The sequence below is a fragment of the Caretta caretta genome, chromosome 3 (genome assembly GCF_965140235.1).
Source record: "Caretta caretta isolate rCarCar2 chromosome 3, rCarCar1.hap1, whole genome shotgun sequence".
Classification (NCBI taxonomy): Eukaryota; Metazoa; Chordata; order Testudines; family Cheloniidae; genus Caretta; species Caretta caretta.
In genome coordinates, this window is record NC_134208.1 from 205,051,000 (window position 1) to 205,068,900 (window position 17,901).

The 17,901-nt window shown below is 42.6% G+C and overlaps 1 protein-coding gene across 2 annotated transcripts in view; it reads right to left on the reverse strand.

The window, feature by feature from the left end:
* The window catches only part of SNX5 (sorting nexin 5), a 37,496-nt gene that overhangs the window by 4,108 nt on the left and 15,487 nt on the right, over positions 1-17,901 (reverse strand). For both annotated transcript variants that reach the window (XM_048842475.2, XM_048842474.2), the window contains exons 2-10: positions 12,924-13,028; positions 10,001-10,111; positions 9,212-9,333; positions 8,549-8,672; positions 6,892-6,987; positions 4,430-4,535; positions 4,266-4,341; positions 2,302-2,341; positions 2,135-2,221 (exon numbers count right to left, since the gene is read on the reverse strand). In XM_048842475.2, coding sequence (XP_048698432.1) covers positions 2,135-2,221; positions 2,302-2,341; positions 4,266-4,341; positions 4,430-4,535; positions 6,892-6,987; positions 8,549-8,672; positions 9,212-9,333; positions 10,001-10,111; positions 12,924-13,028 — 867 coding nt within the window. The remainder of the gene's footprint in view (positions 1-2,134; positions 2,222-2,301; positions 2,342-4,265; positions 4,342-4,429; positions 4,536-6,891; positions 6,988-8,548; positions 8,673-9,211; positions 9,334-10,000; positions 10,112-12,923; positions 13,029-17,901) is intronic.

Consider the following 17,901-nt stretch of genomic DNA (forward strand, 5'->3'; position numbering starts at 1 on the left):
ATTTATGGATGCCTACAATAGATGCTCCAGGAGAGTCACTTTACACTTATTTTAAAATGTTAAGCTACTGTCCCTCTCTCCTTCATCCTAACCAATTTTATCCACATCTTAAGAACCTTGGGGTTGCCTTTCCTTCCTTACAAGCATCCATATCTTGGATAGAATTCTGCTCAAGGAGGATTAGGCAGGACTTTCTGAAGCCATTAATGTCACTCCTTACGCACCTAGAGATACACTAGCACTGTATTTAAACTCATCTAGAAATACTTTACAGAACAGAACACTATTTTATACAACAGAATTGTTTTAAGGCAACAACAATGCCCTGTAAAACTACAAAGGATACTGAGGCCACTGAGTGGCTAGAGTGTTTGAATTGCACTTCTCTGAATGAGCCAATGGAGTAACATTCATTATACTCCACACACACCATGGTACAAGCCTGACGCAAACCACCAGCTATACTAGGGTTTCTATCTTCTCCAGCCCAGTGTGGCACCCTCTTTCATAAAATCACCTGTATGATCAGAATGGAACACTGACCAGCAATAAAGTTTGCTCTCGAAGGTACATGGAAGGTCCCACCATAAACCTGATCTAATGGAATCTGAACTCTACACCAAATCCATGACAAAGCAATGAGAAGTGGTAGGAGGCAGGTGCCATTTTTAATCTTAAACATGAAGGGTGTGGTTTTTGAAAGAACTCAGTGCTGAGTTAGTCTCTCCCCATTGAACTCTGTGGGTTTACCATTACTTGAATGGGAGCAGGATTAGGACTACACTTAAGCACTTCTGAAAGTCCCACTCTAGAGCTTTATGGAAGTGGTGACAGCTCATGGTAGGTCTACACAGCAAAGAAACCCATGGCTGGCACAGGCCAGCCAATTCAGGCTCACAGGGCTCTTTTATTGCTGTGTAGGTTTCCAGCCCAAGTCTGGAAGTCAAGTTCTAGGACCCTCCCATCACAAAGGGTCCTAAAGCTTGGGCTCCAGCCCAAGCCTGGAAATCTACACAGCAATGAAAGAGCCCTGCAGCCTGAGCCCTGCATGCCTGAGTCAGCTAGCACAGGCCAGACAGAGGTTTTTCTTTGCTGTGTAGACATACCCTCAGGGGACTTAGAGCATAAAAACAGTCATACTGAGTCAGACTAATGGTCCGTCGAGCCCAGTATCCTGTCTTCTGACAGTGGCCAATGCCAAATGCTTCCAAGGGAATGGATGGCAATCGAATGATCCATCCTGTCATCCAGTCCCACCATGTGTCAGTCAAAAGCTTAGGGGAAGATTGTAACAGCCTTTTGTCATGAAAGCACACTGAATATCCAACCTGAGATTGTTGCAATTAAAGGCAAAAAACAAGACTCAAGTTGGTACAGCTGCTTATGGTCTGCTCATCTTACAAACTAAGATTTTAAAAAAAATGTTGCAAAACACAATCCAAAAGGAAACCTGAAGGATTTTTTTTTTGGAGACAAACTAAAATGGCTGGTAGACTTGACCTCCTACCTTGAAGATCTGTTCTCTTACATTAAGTGGTTAAAAAAAAAAGGGAGAGTTTTGACTTCTTGAGCTATATTTACCAGCAGGAGAGTGGGGTGGGAGGAGGTATTGTTTCATATTCTCTGTGTGTATATAAAGTCTGCTGCAGTTTCCACGGTAAACATCTGATGAAGTGAGCTGTAGCTCACGAAAGCTCATGCTCAAATAAATTGGTTAGTCTCTAAGGTGCCACAAGTACTCCTTTTCTTTTTGCGAATACAGACTAACACGGCTGTTCCTCTGAGACTTCTTGAGAGTCTCCCCATCTGACTGCAATTGCTAAACTATGTAAGCTGTCAGCTAGCAGCCCCTTGGTTTTGGAGGGAGGAGTGGCGGCTTGTCAAGGGTCCCCTCACTTTGCTCTGAACTTCCCTACTCCATTCCTCTGGATTAAAGCCCAGAAAACATGCACAGCATGTCTATTTTTCCAGGCACAAGGGTGGGGACATGGGAGAGAGACTCAGGCTGTATTCCCTGTTGTGGGGTTTTTTTGGAAAAATGTATGCACAAGCTCATGTGCTAAATAGCAAGTTAATAATTAAGTTACTAAGCTCAGTGAATAATACAGGACGAGCTTTAGCAGAAGTGGCTCACCTTTGCTGCTTCTATGTTGAGCATGTAGTATCTTAACAGTTCAGACAGCTTTAAGTCTTCGTCTGATGACACACGACTCTCTACCTTCTACAGAAGAAAGGAGTAGATAGGAATGATGTAACGAGACAACAAAACCTAGATTTACAGCTCTTCAAAGAAGCTCTTACCCTCAGTTTTTCAAAGAGCTCAGCAACTTTCAACAAGTACCTAAACAGAAAAGAAAAAAGCACAAAGGACAAAATCATTTTATTTATACTTCATGGAAATCTGTAATGTAGCACTTAAGAACACAAGATTAGTTACCATTAGAGCAGAAACCTACACAAGTTTGTATACTGGTATAGGTGCAGGTTTAGACAAGTCCTTGTTTGAATGAGGAAATTCAAGTACAGGTAAGAAAATGCATCAGGACTGAAAATGAAGACAGTGTGATAATATGGCAAGGAGCTTTTAGCTTTAACCTACTTATGAGAATCTACCCAACTTGTAAGCTTTGTTCCAATGGGCTTGTCTTTATGCTCTAGAGCCACAAAGAAGAGTTTAACAATGCTTACAGAACACCACTTTGACGTGGATATTTTGCATTGCGCCACACTTACTTACGCAAGTCCTTCAGGCCTCGTAAACATAACTGTTCTCTCCCAGTAAAAGCTGGCCTGATAAATTAACAAATCGCTGACTTGCATTGAGAAAAGAGCCTCGGTATAGACATAATTATAAGTCAGTCAGTGTTTGTCCAAACCCACAAACGCCCAATGAATGGTATCTGTGTATTCTGGGAAGATACTGATAGCTATCCCAGGCACCTTAACAGCATATAGGAAGTCTCACATTGTGGCTGCTCCTCTAGATGTCTTAAGGGCAATGTACTCTAGTGCGATGTACTCAGGAGCTAGGAAGAAGGAAGACTGGCCAACCTGTTTACATGTAGTCGGGGTCCCTTCTACACTAAAAATTCTGACATCACCAGAAGACAGTCATGTGTCAGACTACAGGCTCCAGGCAAAGGACATACATAGTGAGTTGCCACCATGAGTATTGGCCATGTGTGGACACATGCCACATTTACAGGCAAGCTTGTCATGCACAGGGTACAAACTTAGTTATGTTAGACAGGGCTTCTATAACATTTTGTATAATAGATACAAAAGGGGAAATGACTGCGTAGGAAGGAGTACTGCAGAAAGGGATCTGGGGGTCATAGTGGATCACAAGGTATGAGTCAACACTGTTGAAAAGAAAAAACCCACCACACACAAACATCATTCTGGCATGTATTAGCAGGAGTACTGTAAGCAAGACACAAGTAATTCTTCCGCTCTACTCTGCTGATTAGGCTGCAACTGGAGTATTGTGTCCAGTTCTGGGCACTGCATTTCAGGAAAGATGTAGACAAATTGGAGAAAGTCCAGAAAAGAGCAACAAAAACAATTAAAGGTCTAGAAAACATGACCGATGAGGGAAGACTGAAAAAACTGGGTTTAATCTGTAGAAGAGAAGACAGGGGACAGTTTGAGTACATAAAAAGTTGTTACAAGGAGGAGGGAGAAAAATTGTTCTTAACCTCCAAGGATAGGACAAGAAGCAATGGGCTTAAATTGCAGCAAGGGTGGTGTAGGTTGGACATTAGGAAAAAAAACTTCTTGTCAGAGTAGTTAAGCACTGGAATAGATTGCCTAGGGAGGTGGTAGAATCGCCATCATTGGGGATTTTTAAGAGCAGGATGGACAAACACCTATCGGGGATGGTCTAGATAATACTTAGTCCTGCCTTGAGTGCAGGGGACTGGCCTAGATGACCTCTCGAAGTCCCTTCCAGTTCTATGATTCTAGAAGACTAAAACTTGGTAAGACATCCTATGCACCAAGAGTCCAAATCTGCTGGATTCAACTAGGATTCTATTTAAAAACATTAAGTGGAACTGGATATGCAGCTGAAAAAAAAAAAAGTTAAGTGTGCCATATTGATAGCACCATTAAAAAAACAGAAATAAAAACACTAAAGATATTAATTACCAAGGAGGGGACCTCAGACAAAGCCAGGATTCAGTTTATTGTGTAACAATTACAATTAGAGTGCTGCACACAGAAGTCCAAGATCAGGTATTCACGGAATTAGTGGGTTTGCTTACTTTTTAGTGACTGTGGGCTCTTCTAAAGCCAGGCTGTTCAAGCAAGCTGAAGTGTGGATATAGTCATCTGCCACATCTGCAGGAACAAGGACAATGCTTTCAGTTTTGTCTCTAGTGACATACACGGAGATTACCTAGAAAAGGTTTGTATAAATAAAGTTCACTTTTATGGGATCTTGTCATCTTATCTGCTTTTGTGCATGCATCCTTGATTCTGTTGTAGTAGTTTACAAGAAAAATCTTCTCTTGCTCAAAGAAGTCATCCACCTCCTGAAAAGAGAATATGATCTGTTAGACCAATGGCATGGCTAGAGCAGGAGCATCTCCTTCATTTACCAATGAGTTCGGTAAGAGACTTTAAACCTTAGCCCCTATGTAGTGAATCTTGTCATTAAGTGTGGCTACACATTTCTAGCCTCCCCTTCATAGTATACACAATGAAACAGCCAAAGCTGCTTAAAAAAGAAGTTTCCTTTTTATGCAGAAGTGATGAGGGACCCCCCTCTCCATTGTTTGCTCTCCCCCACCCTCACTCACTGGGCTGGGGTTCATGAAGGGGTGCAGGCTCTGGGCTGGGGGGTTTGCAGTGTGGGAGGGGGCTCTGGGCTGAGCGTGTTGGTGCAGGAGGGGGCGCAGGCTCTGGGAGGGGGCACAGGGCTGGGGTGCTACTCCCCCTGGGTGGCACTTTGGGTCGCTCCCTGCCTACCCCACGCTGCTCCTGGAAGGGGCTAAAGGGCCCCTGGCCCTGCCACTTTCTGCAGACACCTCCCCCAGAGCTCCCATTGGCTGGGAATGGGAAACTAGCCAGTGGGAGCTGCAGGAGCGGCACTTGCAGGCAGGAGCAGCATGTGGAGACCCCTGCTTCCCTACCTCACCCACCAGGGCCTGTGCTGGCTGCTTCTAGGAGCAGCATGGGGCCACGGCAGGCAGGGAGTCTGCCTTAGCAGCAGCCCCACTGCACTGCCATGGCCAGAGCTCATGATCAACTGGGAGAGTCCCCAGGATTGACCAGTCAATTGCAATCAATGGATTGGTGACCACTGTTTTAATGGAAAGCAGCTATCATGAGAGGTTGTGTTGTGGCGTGGCAGGGCAAGGCTGTCCTTCAGGTACCAGCCATCATGCCCATGTAGAGTTTTGCAAACGAAGACTGGAAACTAATTTACCCATGGAAGACCAGGTCAACTTTGTTTAGTCAGAAGCAGTGAGTCCAGGAGAACAGATTTCAGACCATCTTAATCAGAAAGAGCAGAGCAGATCCCTTCAGTGGAGCTTATTACAGTGAGCAAGAGGGGAGCACTTCCAAAGAACCTGCTAAACAGCACCATGGTGTCCTTCCCAGGACACATCTTCAGCTGGCAGTTCTTTATGCTGGTTCAAATCTCAGCCAAATCCTTGGATAGCTGGGAGGTGCTACGTGCTTGTGATATAAAGAGGATCCAACTGGTGCCCTCCATCTTGCTGCCATTGTAGGCCACTATTTATTATCTGTGTGTGTGTGTGTGTGTGTGTGTGTGAGATTGCAACTGCTCAGAGTCAGCACTTGGAGAGGAGCAGGTGACCACCACAAGTCTGGCTGCACACACAGGAGAATCAGTGAAGCTATCCCAATCATCCCACTAACCCTTGCTGTGTTTGAGGTGGGACATTATGATTCCATGGCAGTCTATATTTAATGTTGTGGAGAAGTCCAGCAATTTGAGTGCTGCTGAATGGCCTTTGGACAAGGCCAAAAGGAGGAGGAAAATCAGTGCCACCAACATCATTTGTTCCTGGTCTGAGACCAGACTGGTGATGAGATTATCTGGCATACTGGTAGTAGTTTATGGCAAATTGAAGGCAGCCCTTGGAAAATTCTCTACTAGCTTTCTCTGGAGTTTAGAAACTGGGCTGTAACTAGAGATTGAGTTGAGTTACAGTGTAATACTTGCTGGTGTTCCTAAATCTGGGGAAAGAGGAGATTACCCTTCTCAAAGTACTAGCACTTCCTACAGCATGAATGGGTTGAATCAGAGAGGAAAGGAGTTCATACCAGTGCACAGTCCCTGGTACCACAACAGGCTGTCTTGTATGTTTTGCTGAAACGATTCCCAACAGCCCTTCAGTGGGGTGTACCGGTTTCTGGAGCTGATTGGAGGTATTCCAGTACTATTAGATATGCAGAAGTTTCAGCAGACCACCACCACATTTCTGCCCAAGAGTTAACTACTCATAGAGCAGTTTCTTTAGCAGGGTATTACTAGGTGACTCTTCACTGTGTACTGAAACTTTAGATATTTTGAAGGGGAAAAACAAAACAAAAACCCTGACTCCTTAGATGCCCAGTTGCAGTATTTATATCCTTGGAGCCCAGGGATTTGTTGCTTTCATCCCCACCTTGCCAGTCACGTACTTCCTCTATGCAGGCAGGTTTTACCTATTCAGACACAATCAAGGGCTCTCAACTCTGCAATGGATTGGCTTAACTGATCCTTCAGACTGGATAGCAAATACGAGGTAGGTAAGTTATTGAGTATACTCTTGACAAAGTAGGTTTCTCCTAGCACCAGGAATAAAGCAATCCTACATAGTAGAAAGCAAGAGTGAAAAGGTATCAGATGGTTGTTGGAAGGGGAGCAAATCTTACCTTCACACCAGAGAAGAGGACTTCATCAGCACTCTTCACCATACTTTTTAAAAAGCCACCAAACATTTCTTTTGTATTTTTTCTCCGAACGCTTAGCTAAAACACAACACGATAAGAGATTGTTTTAGGGAAGTAATAAGTAGTTCATTGACAAGCTTCAAGTTCAATATTGTATTGCTGTGGTCACTGCACCATACAAAGTGATGTTTGTACTGCACTAAGTTCTAAGTATATTTTAAAGTGATTGAATTGCAAGTTTCCTCTAGAATTTCTGTTTTCAAGTTGTAGCACCAGAGAGGTCTTCTTGTAATGGAGACTATTGCTAGAAACATGGGAGTTAAATTGGTCTTTGTGCTGAATTCGTTTATGAACAAGGTGTTATAACAGTCTTTTCCATAGCTGCAGGTGCATTCAAAATGCACCTTACTTCAATAGCTTGTATTTAAATCCCTCCAAATAAAGAGGGAATATACAAAGCAGAGATGCTGTGTAATGGGCATGTTACACAGGAGCCCCTACAGCTGGAGAAAGACATAGGGTTTGAGGTGCACAGGCTTTTCTGAAGCTGAATTTTATCAGGGTAGATAAAAATATTTTTTTAAATTTAAAGTACATTTTTCTTTAAAAATAATCCTATTTAAAATTAGTTCTGAATTATGATAACCTATGTTAAGACCTGTAATTACTGTAATGCTTAAAACCAAGAATATTTGAGAAGTATGTTTGCTGCTGAAGTCTCAAAGGAAGTCACTGGCTAAGCACCTGGAATCAAAGTTTGTTAAAGGACTAAACCAGCTTAACAGTAGCCTCTCCTACAGGTGCAAGAGATTATTTTCTTCATTTGTGTGTATTCAACCAGTTTGATTCAATTACTAGTTTATTCAAAGTGTAGAATACAAGTGGGGGTTGAAAGCTTGTTTCCCCCACCTCCCAATCTATAAAAAAACCACACCTGAGCATGGGAACAAGATCTACAAGTTCTAAAATCTTTAAGGACATGACAACCAGAAAGTCAAGTCAATTCCCTAACTACAGGGAATGCTTGCTTGAATAAGTTTATCAAAATGTTCTTAAATTTAAGACTTGCTTACTTCTTACATATTCAGAACATTTAAGGCTTTTATTTAAAGCTTTTTTAAATGCTGTTTATGCATTTTAAATCAAATTCCAAATTTCCATCTAAATGTAGTTTGACACAAATCATGATCTAGTGCATCCTCCCAGCTAGCAAAAAGTAGTACCAAATTATACCACCCATAAGAATCAGCCTCTTTTGGAAGATAACTGAAAGATACACACGCAAAACAAGATTTAAATCAATGTTTCCCATTTGCTGATTTAAGTCCTGATTTAAAGTCAGTGTTTAAGTCAATCAAGCCTGGTTTGTATGTCACAGCTTATATTTTGAGGCAATGAGATTTCTGTAATGAATACTGAAAAAAAGCTTTGAGTGAAATGGATTTTGGCCCTATGCTATTCTTGAGAAGTTGGTTGAGCAATCCTACACGGATAACAGTATAAACACTATGTAGGATTGTGTGTTTAAATGATCACTTGTGTTACAAGTGCAGCAAATTCTAAATGAGTTCATAGGAACTGACTGCATTCTTAACATCCTGTCCCAGAAGTGCAGAGGAAATGGAGGAAGATTCCTTACATCCTGGTCATACTCTAGGAAAACTTGGAAGTTGCGATCTTTGTTGAGCACAGGATGAGAAGAAAGTCGCTGAAGGAAAACTTCATGTGATGACACGGTCTTCTTAAAGACAGCAAGGTATTCACTGGAAGACCAAGGAGGGGAATCAAATCTCAAAGTTAAGCACCGAAGACAATGTGTAGTCTTTACTGTCTACTTCACTGCATAAAGTGTTGCTCTGACAAAAATAATTTTATTTAATGCTTCATGTTTTGGCCTAGTGCTTCTGAACAAGCATTCCTGTCTCCACCTGGCCGTTTCCAGTATATTTTAGAATTCACACAGTGATGGCCAAAAGACGTTTTATGAAGGTTAGACACACAAGCTGGGTGGTATAATCTTTTTATTGGACCATTTTCTGTTGGTGAGAGACAAGCTTTCGAGCTACACAGAGCTCTTCTTCAGGGCTGGGAAAGGTACTAAGGTTGTTATGCATTTATATGGTTTATCTAACCAAGTCCAAGACTTTCTAGAAACACAGAGACATGGATTAAAGGCGTTAAGGTGAAATTGCACCAACCCTATTTAAAATAAGGTTCTGGCTTGAGGTGTTACTATGAAAGTAGATCCTCCATCAAGATGCAGAACTGACTTTGGTTTATATACACAACTACACATACTTACGCTTCTAGTTCTTGCTTCATTTTTGCAAATTCCTCTTTTGTCATAGAGACTTCTCCTTCCCCAAGTTTCTGCATCTTCTCTCTGGGACCATCAAAATCAGGCTTGGAAGGTGCTGGAGGTATCTAGTCAATATAAAATAGACTGTATTAGTTGCAAGTGCCTATCACTCTTGAGTGAAAGTTCCTGGAGTCTCCATAGCTACCTTGTAAACTAATGTACTGCTGCTCTTTTTACCCAGGTTGTGTGTAGTGCAGTTTGTGGATGCAATGGGGCTCATCCAGAGTGCTCACAAATCCTGTGTCACAGGATGGGGAGACATGGGCCTGTATTTCTGTATTGCCTCTTGGCCCGTTTACCCCATCATCTGCAGAACTCCTGGAGAAGCTGTACTAACGGAGGTTCTCCACCAGCTGCTACCCTCGGACTCTACACTGCGGTGTCACGTTCTCAAAAGTCCTTGAAGCAGGGCAACCAATGGCTCTCTAGAAGGGTTTCTACAGGGTAAGGAATGATACCAACATGGGACAAATACACTCTGCAGTACCTGCAGGATTCCCATACTGTGAGCTTACAAGAGTGGAGGGCAGGGCCCCATGTTTTCAGACAGTTCAGGGAAGATAAAATCAAAGCTATGTTACAACCACATTGAATCTGCATAGTTAAGATCCAAGACAGAAAATGCTAGCGGTATTTACTTTAGCAGGGTTAGCAGCCTTACTAATTTCCTTTTAGGTGCACCACATTAGATTTTCCCATTATAAAATTCAATCCTAAACAAAAACCACTTACAATAAATCCTGCATACTCTTCAGTTTCAGCAAGTGTATCATGTAGCCACACAAAGTCTTCATGCTGCCTCGTAACTGAAAACTCTGGGCTTTGAAAAGTTGGCAGTGTAGTCTGGAAGACAAGAGATTCAGAAGTCCTAGTGTTTCAAAAGCTAGTGCTTTTAGAAGCAGTTTTGTTCATTAGTTTCCATAGCAAGCCCTTTTGACTAGTAAACGCCACACCTAATTGCCTTTTCTAGTGTTGGCTAGCACTCAGTTAAGGTGAGCCTTCTTTGTATCTCCCCCTTAGCAGTGACAGGATCATTGTAGGAACAGGATATTCGAGTGTCCCATACCACTTTAGAGGACCAGAATTAATGATACCTAGTTCTTACATAGTGCTTTCAGCAGAGATTGAAAACTTTACAAAAATGAGGCAGTTATTATCCCCATTTTACAGATAAAAAACAGAGGCATGGGGAGGTTAATTTCCATCCACTACTGCTTAGCAAAGCTAAGAGTGGCAGTATTGATCTGTCCGAAGACAGAAGACCACAACAACCACCACCCTGCATCAGTTACTTGGTTTCCATTTCGACAGTTCTCTTCCCCTTCCTAAGGTGTAAAAAGTATAAATAGGCAGGACAAAAGAGAATTTGAAGAGCAATTAGCAAAAGAGGCACATTAAAAAACCCAGCAAAAAAATGTAAGTACATCAGAAGCAGGAAGCCTGCCAAACAATCAGTGGGCCCACTGGACAATCGAGGTGCTAAAGGAAAATAAGGCCATTGTAGAGAAGTTAAGTGAATTTTGACTCACTTGTCTCTGCAGAGGATGTGAGGGAGATTCCCACACCTGAGCCATTCTTTTTACATGACAAATGTGAGGAACCATCTAAGACTGAGGTGTCACTAGAGATGGTTTTGGATAAATTAAACAGTAATAAGTCACCAGGACCAGATGGGATTCACCCAAAAGTTCTGAAGAAACTCAAATATGAAATTATAGAACTAACAACTGTGGTATATAACCTATTGATTAAATAAGCTTCTGTAACAGATGACTGGAGGATAGTCACACTTTTTTTTTAAAATATAAAGGCTCCAGAGGCAATCCTGGCAGTTACAGCCAGTAAGCATAAATTTCAGTACCAGGCAAACTGGTTGAATAGTAAAGAAGAATCAGACACACATGAACACAACTTGAGAGAGTCAACATGGCTTTTAGAAAAGGAGTACTTGTGGCACCTTAGAGACTAACCAATTTATTTGAGCATGAGCTTTCGTGAGCTACAGCTCACGAAAGCTCATGCTCAAATAAATTGGTTAGTCTCTAAAGTCCCACAAGTACGCCTTTTCTTTTTGCGAATACAGACTAACACGGCTGTTACTCTGAAACATGGCTTTTGTAAAGGGAAATGCCCCACCAATCTACTAGAATTCCAGGGGGGGGAGAAGAAGAGGAGAGGAGAGGAGAGGAAGGAGAGAGTAACCAAACATGTGGACAAGGGGGATCCAGTAGATGCAATGTACTTGGACTTTCAGAAAGCCTTTGACAAGGTTCCAAACCAAAGACTCTTAAGCAAAGTAAGCAGTTATGGAATAAGAGGGGAAGGTCTTCTCATGGATCAGTAACAGGCTGAAAGATAGGAAACAATGGGTAGGAATAAATGGTCAGATTTCAGTACAGAGATGGGTAAATAGCTGGATCCCCATGGATCTGTACTGGGACCAATGTTATTTACAGTATTCATAAATGATCTGAAAACAGTAGGAAACAATGCGATGGCAAAAATTTACAGATGACAACTACTCAAGATAGTTAAGTCCACAGCAGACTGCAAAGAGTTAAAGGAATCTCAAACCTGTAACTAGGCAACAAAATTGAAGAAATTCAATGTTAATAAATGCAAAGTAATGTACATTGGAGAACATAATCCCAACTATACATACACAATGATGGGGTCTAACTTATCTGTTTCCACTCAGAAAAGGACCTTGGAGTCATTGTAGATAGTTCTCTACAAACATCTGCTCAGCGTGCGGCAGCAGTCAAAAGAACTAACAGAATGATAGGAACCATATGGAAAGGGACAGATAATGATCAGAAAAATTATAATGCCACTGTATAAACCCATGGCATGCCCAAATACTGCATGCAGTTCTGGTTGCCCGATTTCCAAAGAGATGTATTAGAATTGGAAGAGGTACAGAGAAGGGCAACAAAAATGATTAAGGATATAGAAAAGCCTCCATACAAGGAAAGAGTAATAAAACTGGGACTTTTCAGTTCGGAAAAGAGATGACTAAGGGGAGACAGGATAGAGGTCTACAAAATCATGACTGGTGTGGAGAAAGTGTTATTTACCCCTTCATGTAAGAGGTCACCTAATGAAATTAATAGGCAGCACATTTAAAAAACAAACAAAAGGAAGTGCTCCTTCACATAATGCACAGTCAACCTGGAGAACTAGTTTCCAGGGGACGTTGTGAAGGCCAAAAGTATAACCAGGTCCAAAAAAGACTTAGATAAGTTCATAGAGGATAGGTCCATCAATGGCTATTCACCAAGATGGTCAGGGATGCAGCCCCATGCTCTGACTGCCCCTAAGTCTCTGACTGCCAGAAGCTGGGAGTGGACAACAGGGCATGGATCACGCAATTGCCTTGTTCCGTTTGTTCACTCTGAAGCACCTGGCACTGGCCACCACTGAAAGATAGTCCATCCAGCACAGTATCCTATTTGGTCTGATCCAGTATGGCTGTTATGTTTAAGCCCTGCAGTTTTGGTTTTGTTTTTTTTTTTTAAATGAAAGCCTAAGATCTAGGAGTTAATGGTGTAGACCCATTTGACAACAGTACAAGGGTCCTACTTGCCTCATTCAAGTGGATTTTAAGACTGCATGTGTGTACATTAACCACTTTCCCCTTTCACCATGAACTTACCTTAGTATGTACAGTGAACTTTACTTTGTCTTTTTCACTCAGGGCATCTGGGATGTCAATTTGGAGGGAAGGATCAATATTTAGATCCACAGACACAGCCCTCACCTGAAACACAAGTTAAAGTCAGAAGTCAAGATTAATCTTGTCTTGCCAGTAATCTAAAATTGATAAAGACAGTGCACAACCAGAAATTCTTAATACCTTGAAAATGTCTCAAGATTTGAATCTGATGTGTCATGGTCATATTTAACTGTATGCTTTAGCTGAAGGGATGCAAAAGAACCACAAGTCTTCCCCCACTCTAAACACATAGGAAGAAGCTTTTGAACTTGGAGTTAAGTTTAAACAGACATAATCAGTAGCCTTTTGAAGAGTCCTTTAAGGTACCTGTAAAGGGTTTTCAGAAGCCTGGTTTCTGCCTTGTATCTATAAAATAAAAAGCTGTTTTCAAGTTTTCCCAGCTTGTTTATCAGGAACAAAGTCTGTTCTTCCTAGATTTTGTTGGGGGTCTTGGGGCAGGGACAGAGGCACACACCAGCACCATAGATGTTTGTTAAGGTCTTGCACTTTTAAAGTCAGGGGAGTTGAAGCTTAGAGACATTGTTTCTTTCAATATTCAACCACCAGTAAGTTTTTGTAACTACATCTTTAAAAGATCAAGTAATTAGAAGCACCTTCCACCATTGCTCGGTTTCTAGTCTTAGGATGTCAACTTACTAGTTTTCTGGTCACTGTAGAGTCTGCAAACACAGACAAGACTTTAAATCAAAAACAAGCTGAAAAAACTGAACATCAAGGGTCTTTGCAAGTTATCAGCATGTAAATTAAGGCACAACCCCAGTTGTACTTTTAGAGCTCACTTTTTAAAAAAATGGGGTAGTTTAATTATTAAATTGGACTTTGGAAGACTGGGAGATCCAAAGTTAAGGATCTATTTAAAATGCAGATGTTTGGGGGTTTGGAAGTCAGATAACTAACTCTGCCCCATACTAGGACACTTCCCCATCTTTCCAACCTGCAGTCCTTTTGGTCATGACTTTTCCTTAAAATTTCAGTTTAGAGTCTTCAGCTCATTTGTGAGCATCCTTCATTTGGATAACACACACTACCTGTACCATTTACCATAAGGTACAATAAGTATGGAGTACAGAAGTCAGTTTCTTCTTCCTGCCACCCTTCTCATACCACAAAAGCACCCCCTTCAGCTGCTCAGCATCACACTTCCCATCCATTGAGCCATTTCCCCCACTGCTTACTCAAACAAGTCCTTCTCCAACCCCAGCTCCAAATAAATTTTTTTTAAGAGATTTAAGTCTGGTAACTAACCTGATATGTGCTTCCCACCATTCTGCTTGTATCTTTTCGTCTGCCCTTTTCAGAGGTTTTTTTTGCCTTTCTGAGGCTATGTCTACACTGGCAATTGAACGACAAGCTTGTCTCTCAGATGTCCCCCCCCCCCCCCCCAAACAAAAGTTTTGACACAACAAGCACCAGTGTGAACAGCGTGTTGTCAGCAGGAGCACTCTCCTGCCAACAACGCAAATGCCGCTCGCTGGGGGGCAGTGGAAGTTTGTCAGCACAAGAGTCAAACAAACAGCCGCTATGCAGCATGACTTCGTGGCACAGCTGTAGCAACACAGCCATGTTACTAAAAGGCTATGTCTACACAACACAGCTAAATTGTCAAGCAGGGAATACACCTGCAGTGTGGTCACAGCATTGAGCACACTGCCCATCCCACCATTCAAATCCTAATTAGCACTTAACTGCACCACTGCAAAATATGGTTCCAGTCTCTACATGAAAAGTAGAGTTCATATGTAATTCTACAGCCACCACCTTTCAAGTCAGAGGCAGTGGGCTCTGCTCTAGGATGAGATTGAAGTTTATAGGCCAAGCTGTATGGAAATATGGAGAGCCAATTATACAAGTCTTTCCAAAAAGACTTTGACCCCCCACTTCCATAAATATTGTACATGAGGACTGGGATGCAACTGATTTCAGGTAGTTTTGTTTTGGCAACAACTTCCCTTAGTTCTGCAGAGATTAGTGTCTCCATGAAGATGAGAGTTTGAAGTCTTATAACAAGATTCATACACAAATTTAAAGGTGCATCAATTTGAGCATTAGAGCCAGGAACAGGTGGCCAGCCAAGAGATGCAGGAAGTATTATAGCACCTCAATTTAAGCTTGCTTTCAGAACACCCTGCACTGAGCTCCCAGATTCAGCTAGTTCCATCATGTTTTAGATAGCAGGCTGATGAAATGTGCTTTGGGTGCTAAAGGTAACAGAGAGGAACGGGCTGTTTGGGCCCCTCTGCTTCTTCACAACTTAAGAAAACCTTCATATTATTTGAATTGCCCTCCCCCTCACTGTTACAAATTCAGACCTTGCTGTCTACCCTGGAAGACAATTGCTAACTGGAAGTCTGGCAGGTTTCTATCACCGCAAGTACCATTGGAGTGGAAGCAAGGGGTGAGGATGTGATTTTATAGTCCTAGAACTGGTTACATCTATTTAACTGACCATTTGGAGGAATGATCTATTAGATTCAACCACCCCCAAATCCTTTAATTAAGGGCTAAGAGTGCTCCAAGAATATTTTGAGTCAGAGCATCAACAGAACAGGAGAGGACAAACTTCACCCTCCAGATGTTTTACAAAAAAGCCACAAATTGTAGTTAAGTCAAGACTCAGGCCTGTACCATACACCCTGCAGCAGCAAAGGAAGTAGTAAAGCTAGTTTTTCCTCCTCCTTTCCAGGACACTTTCCCATTTCCATGTAACGTTTCAGCACCAAGCACCATTTTAGTTGTAGCATGTGCCAATTTGCTAAGCCGCTGAATCGCCAACTCAGCTGGTAAAGCAGTGGGCTGTACATGCTGGATTCCTATGGTCCTAATCTCAGACATTCTTTGAAAGGACAAAGCCCAAGCTTTCCCACTCAAAAAACAGATTAATCTTCAGAACTTCTCCCCACACTGCACACCAAGAAGCAACAGAAAGAGGCCAGATTAGTTTGCAGAACAATTCAGTACAATTCAGTATTCTTCCCTCCCTGTCCAGAGAGCTCCCCCTCCCCCCCCCCCCCCCCACACTTTAAGGCTTCCTCAGGCGTGAGGTTCTGTGTTTCTATTTTTTTAAAGAGACACATACAAAAGCAAGTTTCCTTCTGCTTAGCCTAGGTTGTTGGGGGGTTTTTTTGGGTCAACTTAGGCTCAGCAAGCAGATCATGGAAATACTCTATGCCAGGACAAACAGGAATAGCACATTCCTGCAGTAGCTTTTTGCTGGGATCAGAGGTTACAGATGCCTATACATTGAGGCAAAAGTTCCTGCAGGCAAGTCAGACAAATGTTATTAGCCAGCTGTAGTAATCATTTGTAGTTCAGTAACATCTCAGGGCCTCAGCCTAACCAAATTTGGGCCCCTGCTGTGGTACAGACTATCACTGAGAGTCCCTGGCCTCAGAGTTTACAATCTAATTAGATATAACAGAAGTGTTCCCACTTGTAGACCTTGGAAAACTGTGCCAGAGAGGTTAAGTGACTTACCCAAGGTCACACCACAGGAAGTTTGTGGCAGAGCTGGAACTTTAACCCAGCTACTTAGCCACAAGATTATCCTTTAAAAAGTAGGATTCTGAATAGATCATCCCCAGGAAAGAACGCAACACTCAAACACTGTAGCAGTTTTGTAGCAGATGCTCTTCCAGATGTTCTTGACTTTTACCCACAATGCACTAGAGAGTTGAAGAGGGGACTTGACAGTGTCCTGTCAGATCTACTGACCGAACACCCAAAATCCAGATGCTGTGAGCAGGGGAGACCACAGGTCATCACTTACTCCAGCCCCTACTCAGCCAGAGTCTCCTCCTACCTTCACTGGGCAGCTGCAGCTCCAGCCCCCAGCCCCATCTCTGTAGGGAAGTCCCTCCTGACCTGTGTGGGGAGGAGGGGAGAGAAAGCAGCAAACCACAGTGGGGAGGGGTGTAAGAGGAGTGGATGGGGGTGGGGCCTCAGGGAGAGAAGCAGGGCAGGGGAGGTTCCAGCACTCCTGCTAGAACATCTGGGTTTTTAAATATTACCAAATTGGTAAACCCTAGCACTTTCCCTGCCTCATTTTGTAGAATAGCAAGGAAGGAGTATTAGTCACCTTGCCTTACCATGTCCTTTTAGAAATGGAAGGATAAAAAGGTTATCAGCCATTATGCAGCAAAACACCCAAGGGCTCAGTGCCCCATAAAGCCAACCCATATGGAAGCCGGACCATTTCACTTCTGCAATAGGTCAGAAGACAGTTTATTTTAAAGCCAGACAAATAAATTTGTTTTTCCCTGAACGCATTTGCTGCCTGCAGGACATGAATGAGTTGTAGGAGATATGTTTTAAGGTCCCCATTCTTATTTTTTCAGGCTAATCTGTTGAGTGCCTGGCTCCAAGCCATTTATAGGTACAGTCTACATAAGATGTAGTACTCTAAGAATGGTTTGGTTCCCCCTAGTAGCACCCTGCTACTGTCAAGTGCTCCAACACATGATCTAGATCAGTGGTTCTCAAACTTTTGTACTGGTGACCCTTTTCACATAGCACGCCTCCGGATGCAACCCCCCACCCTTATAAATTAAAAACACTTTATATATTTAACACCACTATAAATGCTGGAGGCAAAGTAGAGTTTGGGGTGGAGGCTGACAGCTCGTGGCCCCCCATGTAATAACCTCGCGACCCCGAGGGGTCCCAACCCCCAGTTTGAGAACCCCGGTCTAGATACTGTTTGGCTTAAATTTGCCTTCGCCAACTGAGTACAAGGAGTCTGAACTGTTGTATTGTCAACATAGGATGACTTGCCCTAATGTCCCAGAGTGCACTAGTGGTCTTTTCAAATCTTCCAAAATTGACAGTTTCTAAGAGCTGCTTTGAACCAGAGGAAACTGCAACTGAAATAGTTTGAGAGCACCACTGTTGACATAGGGGT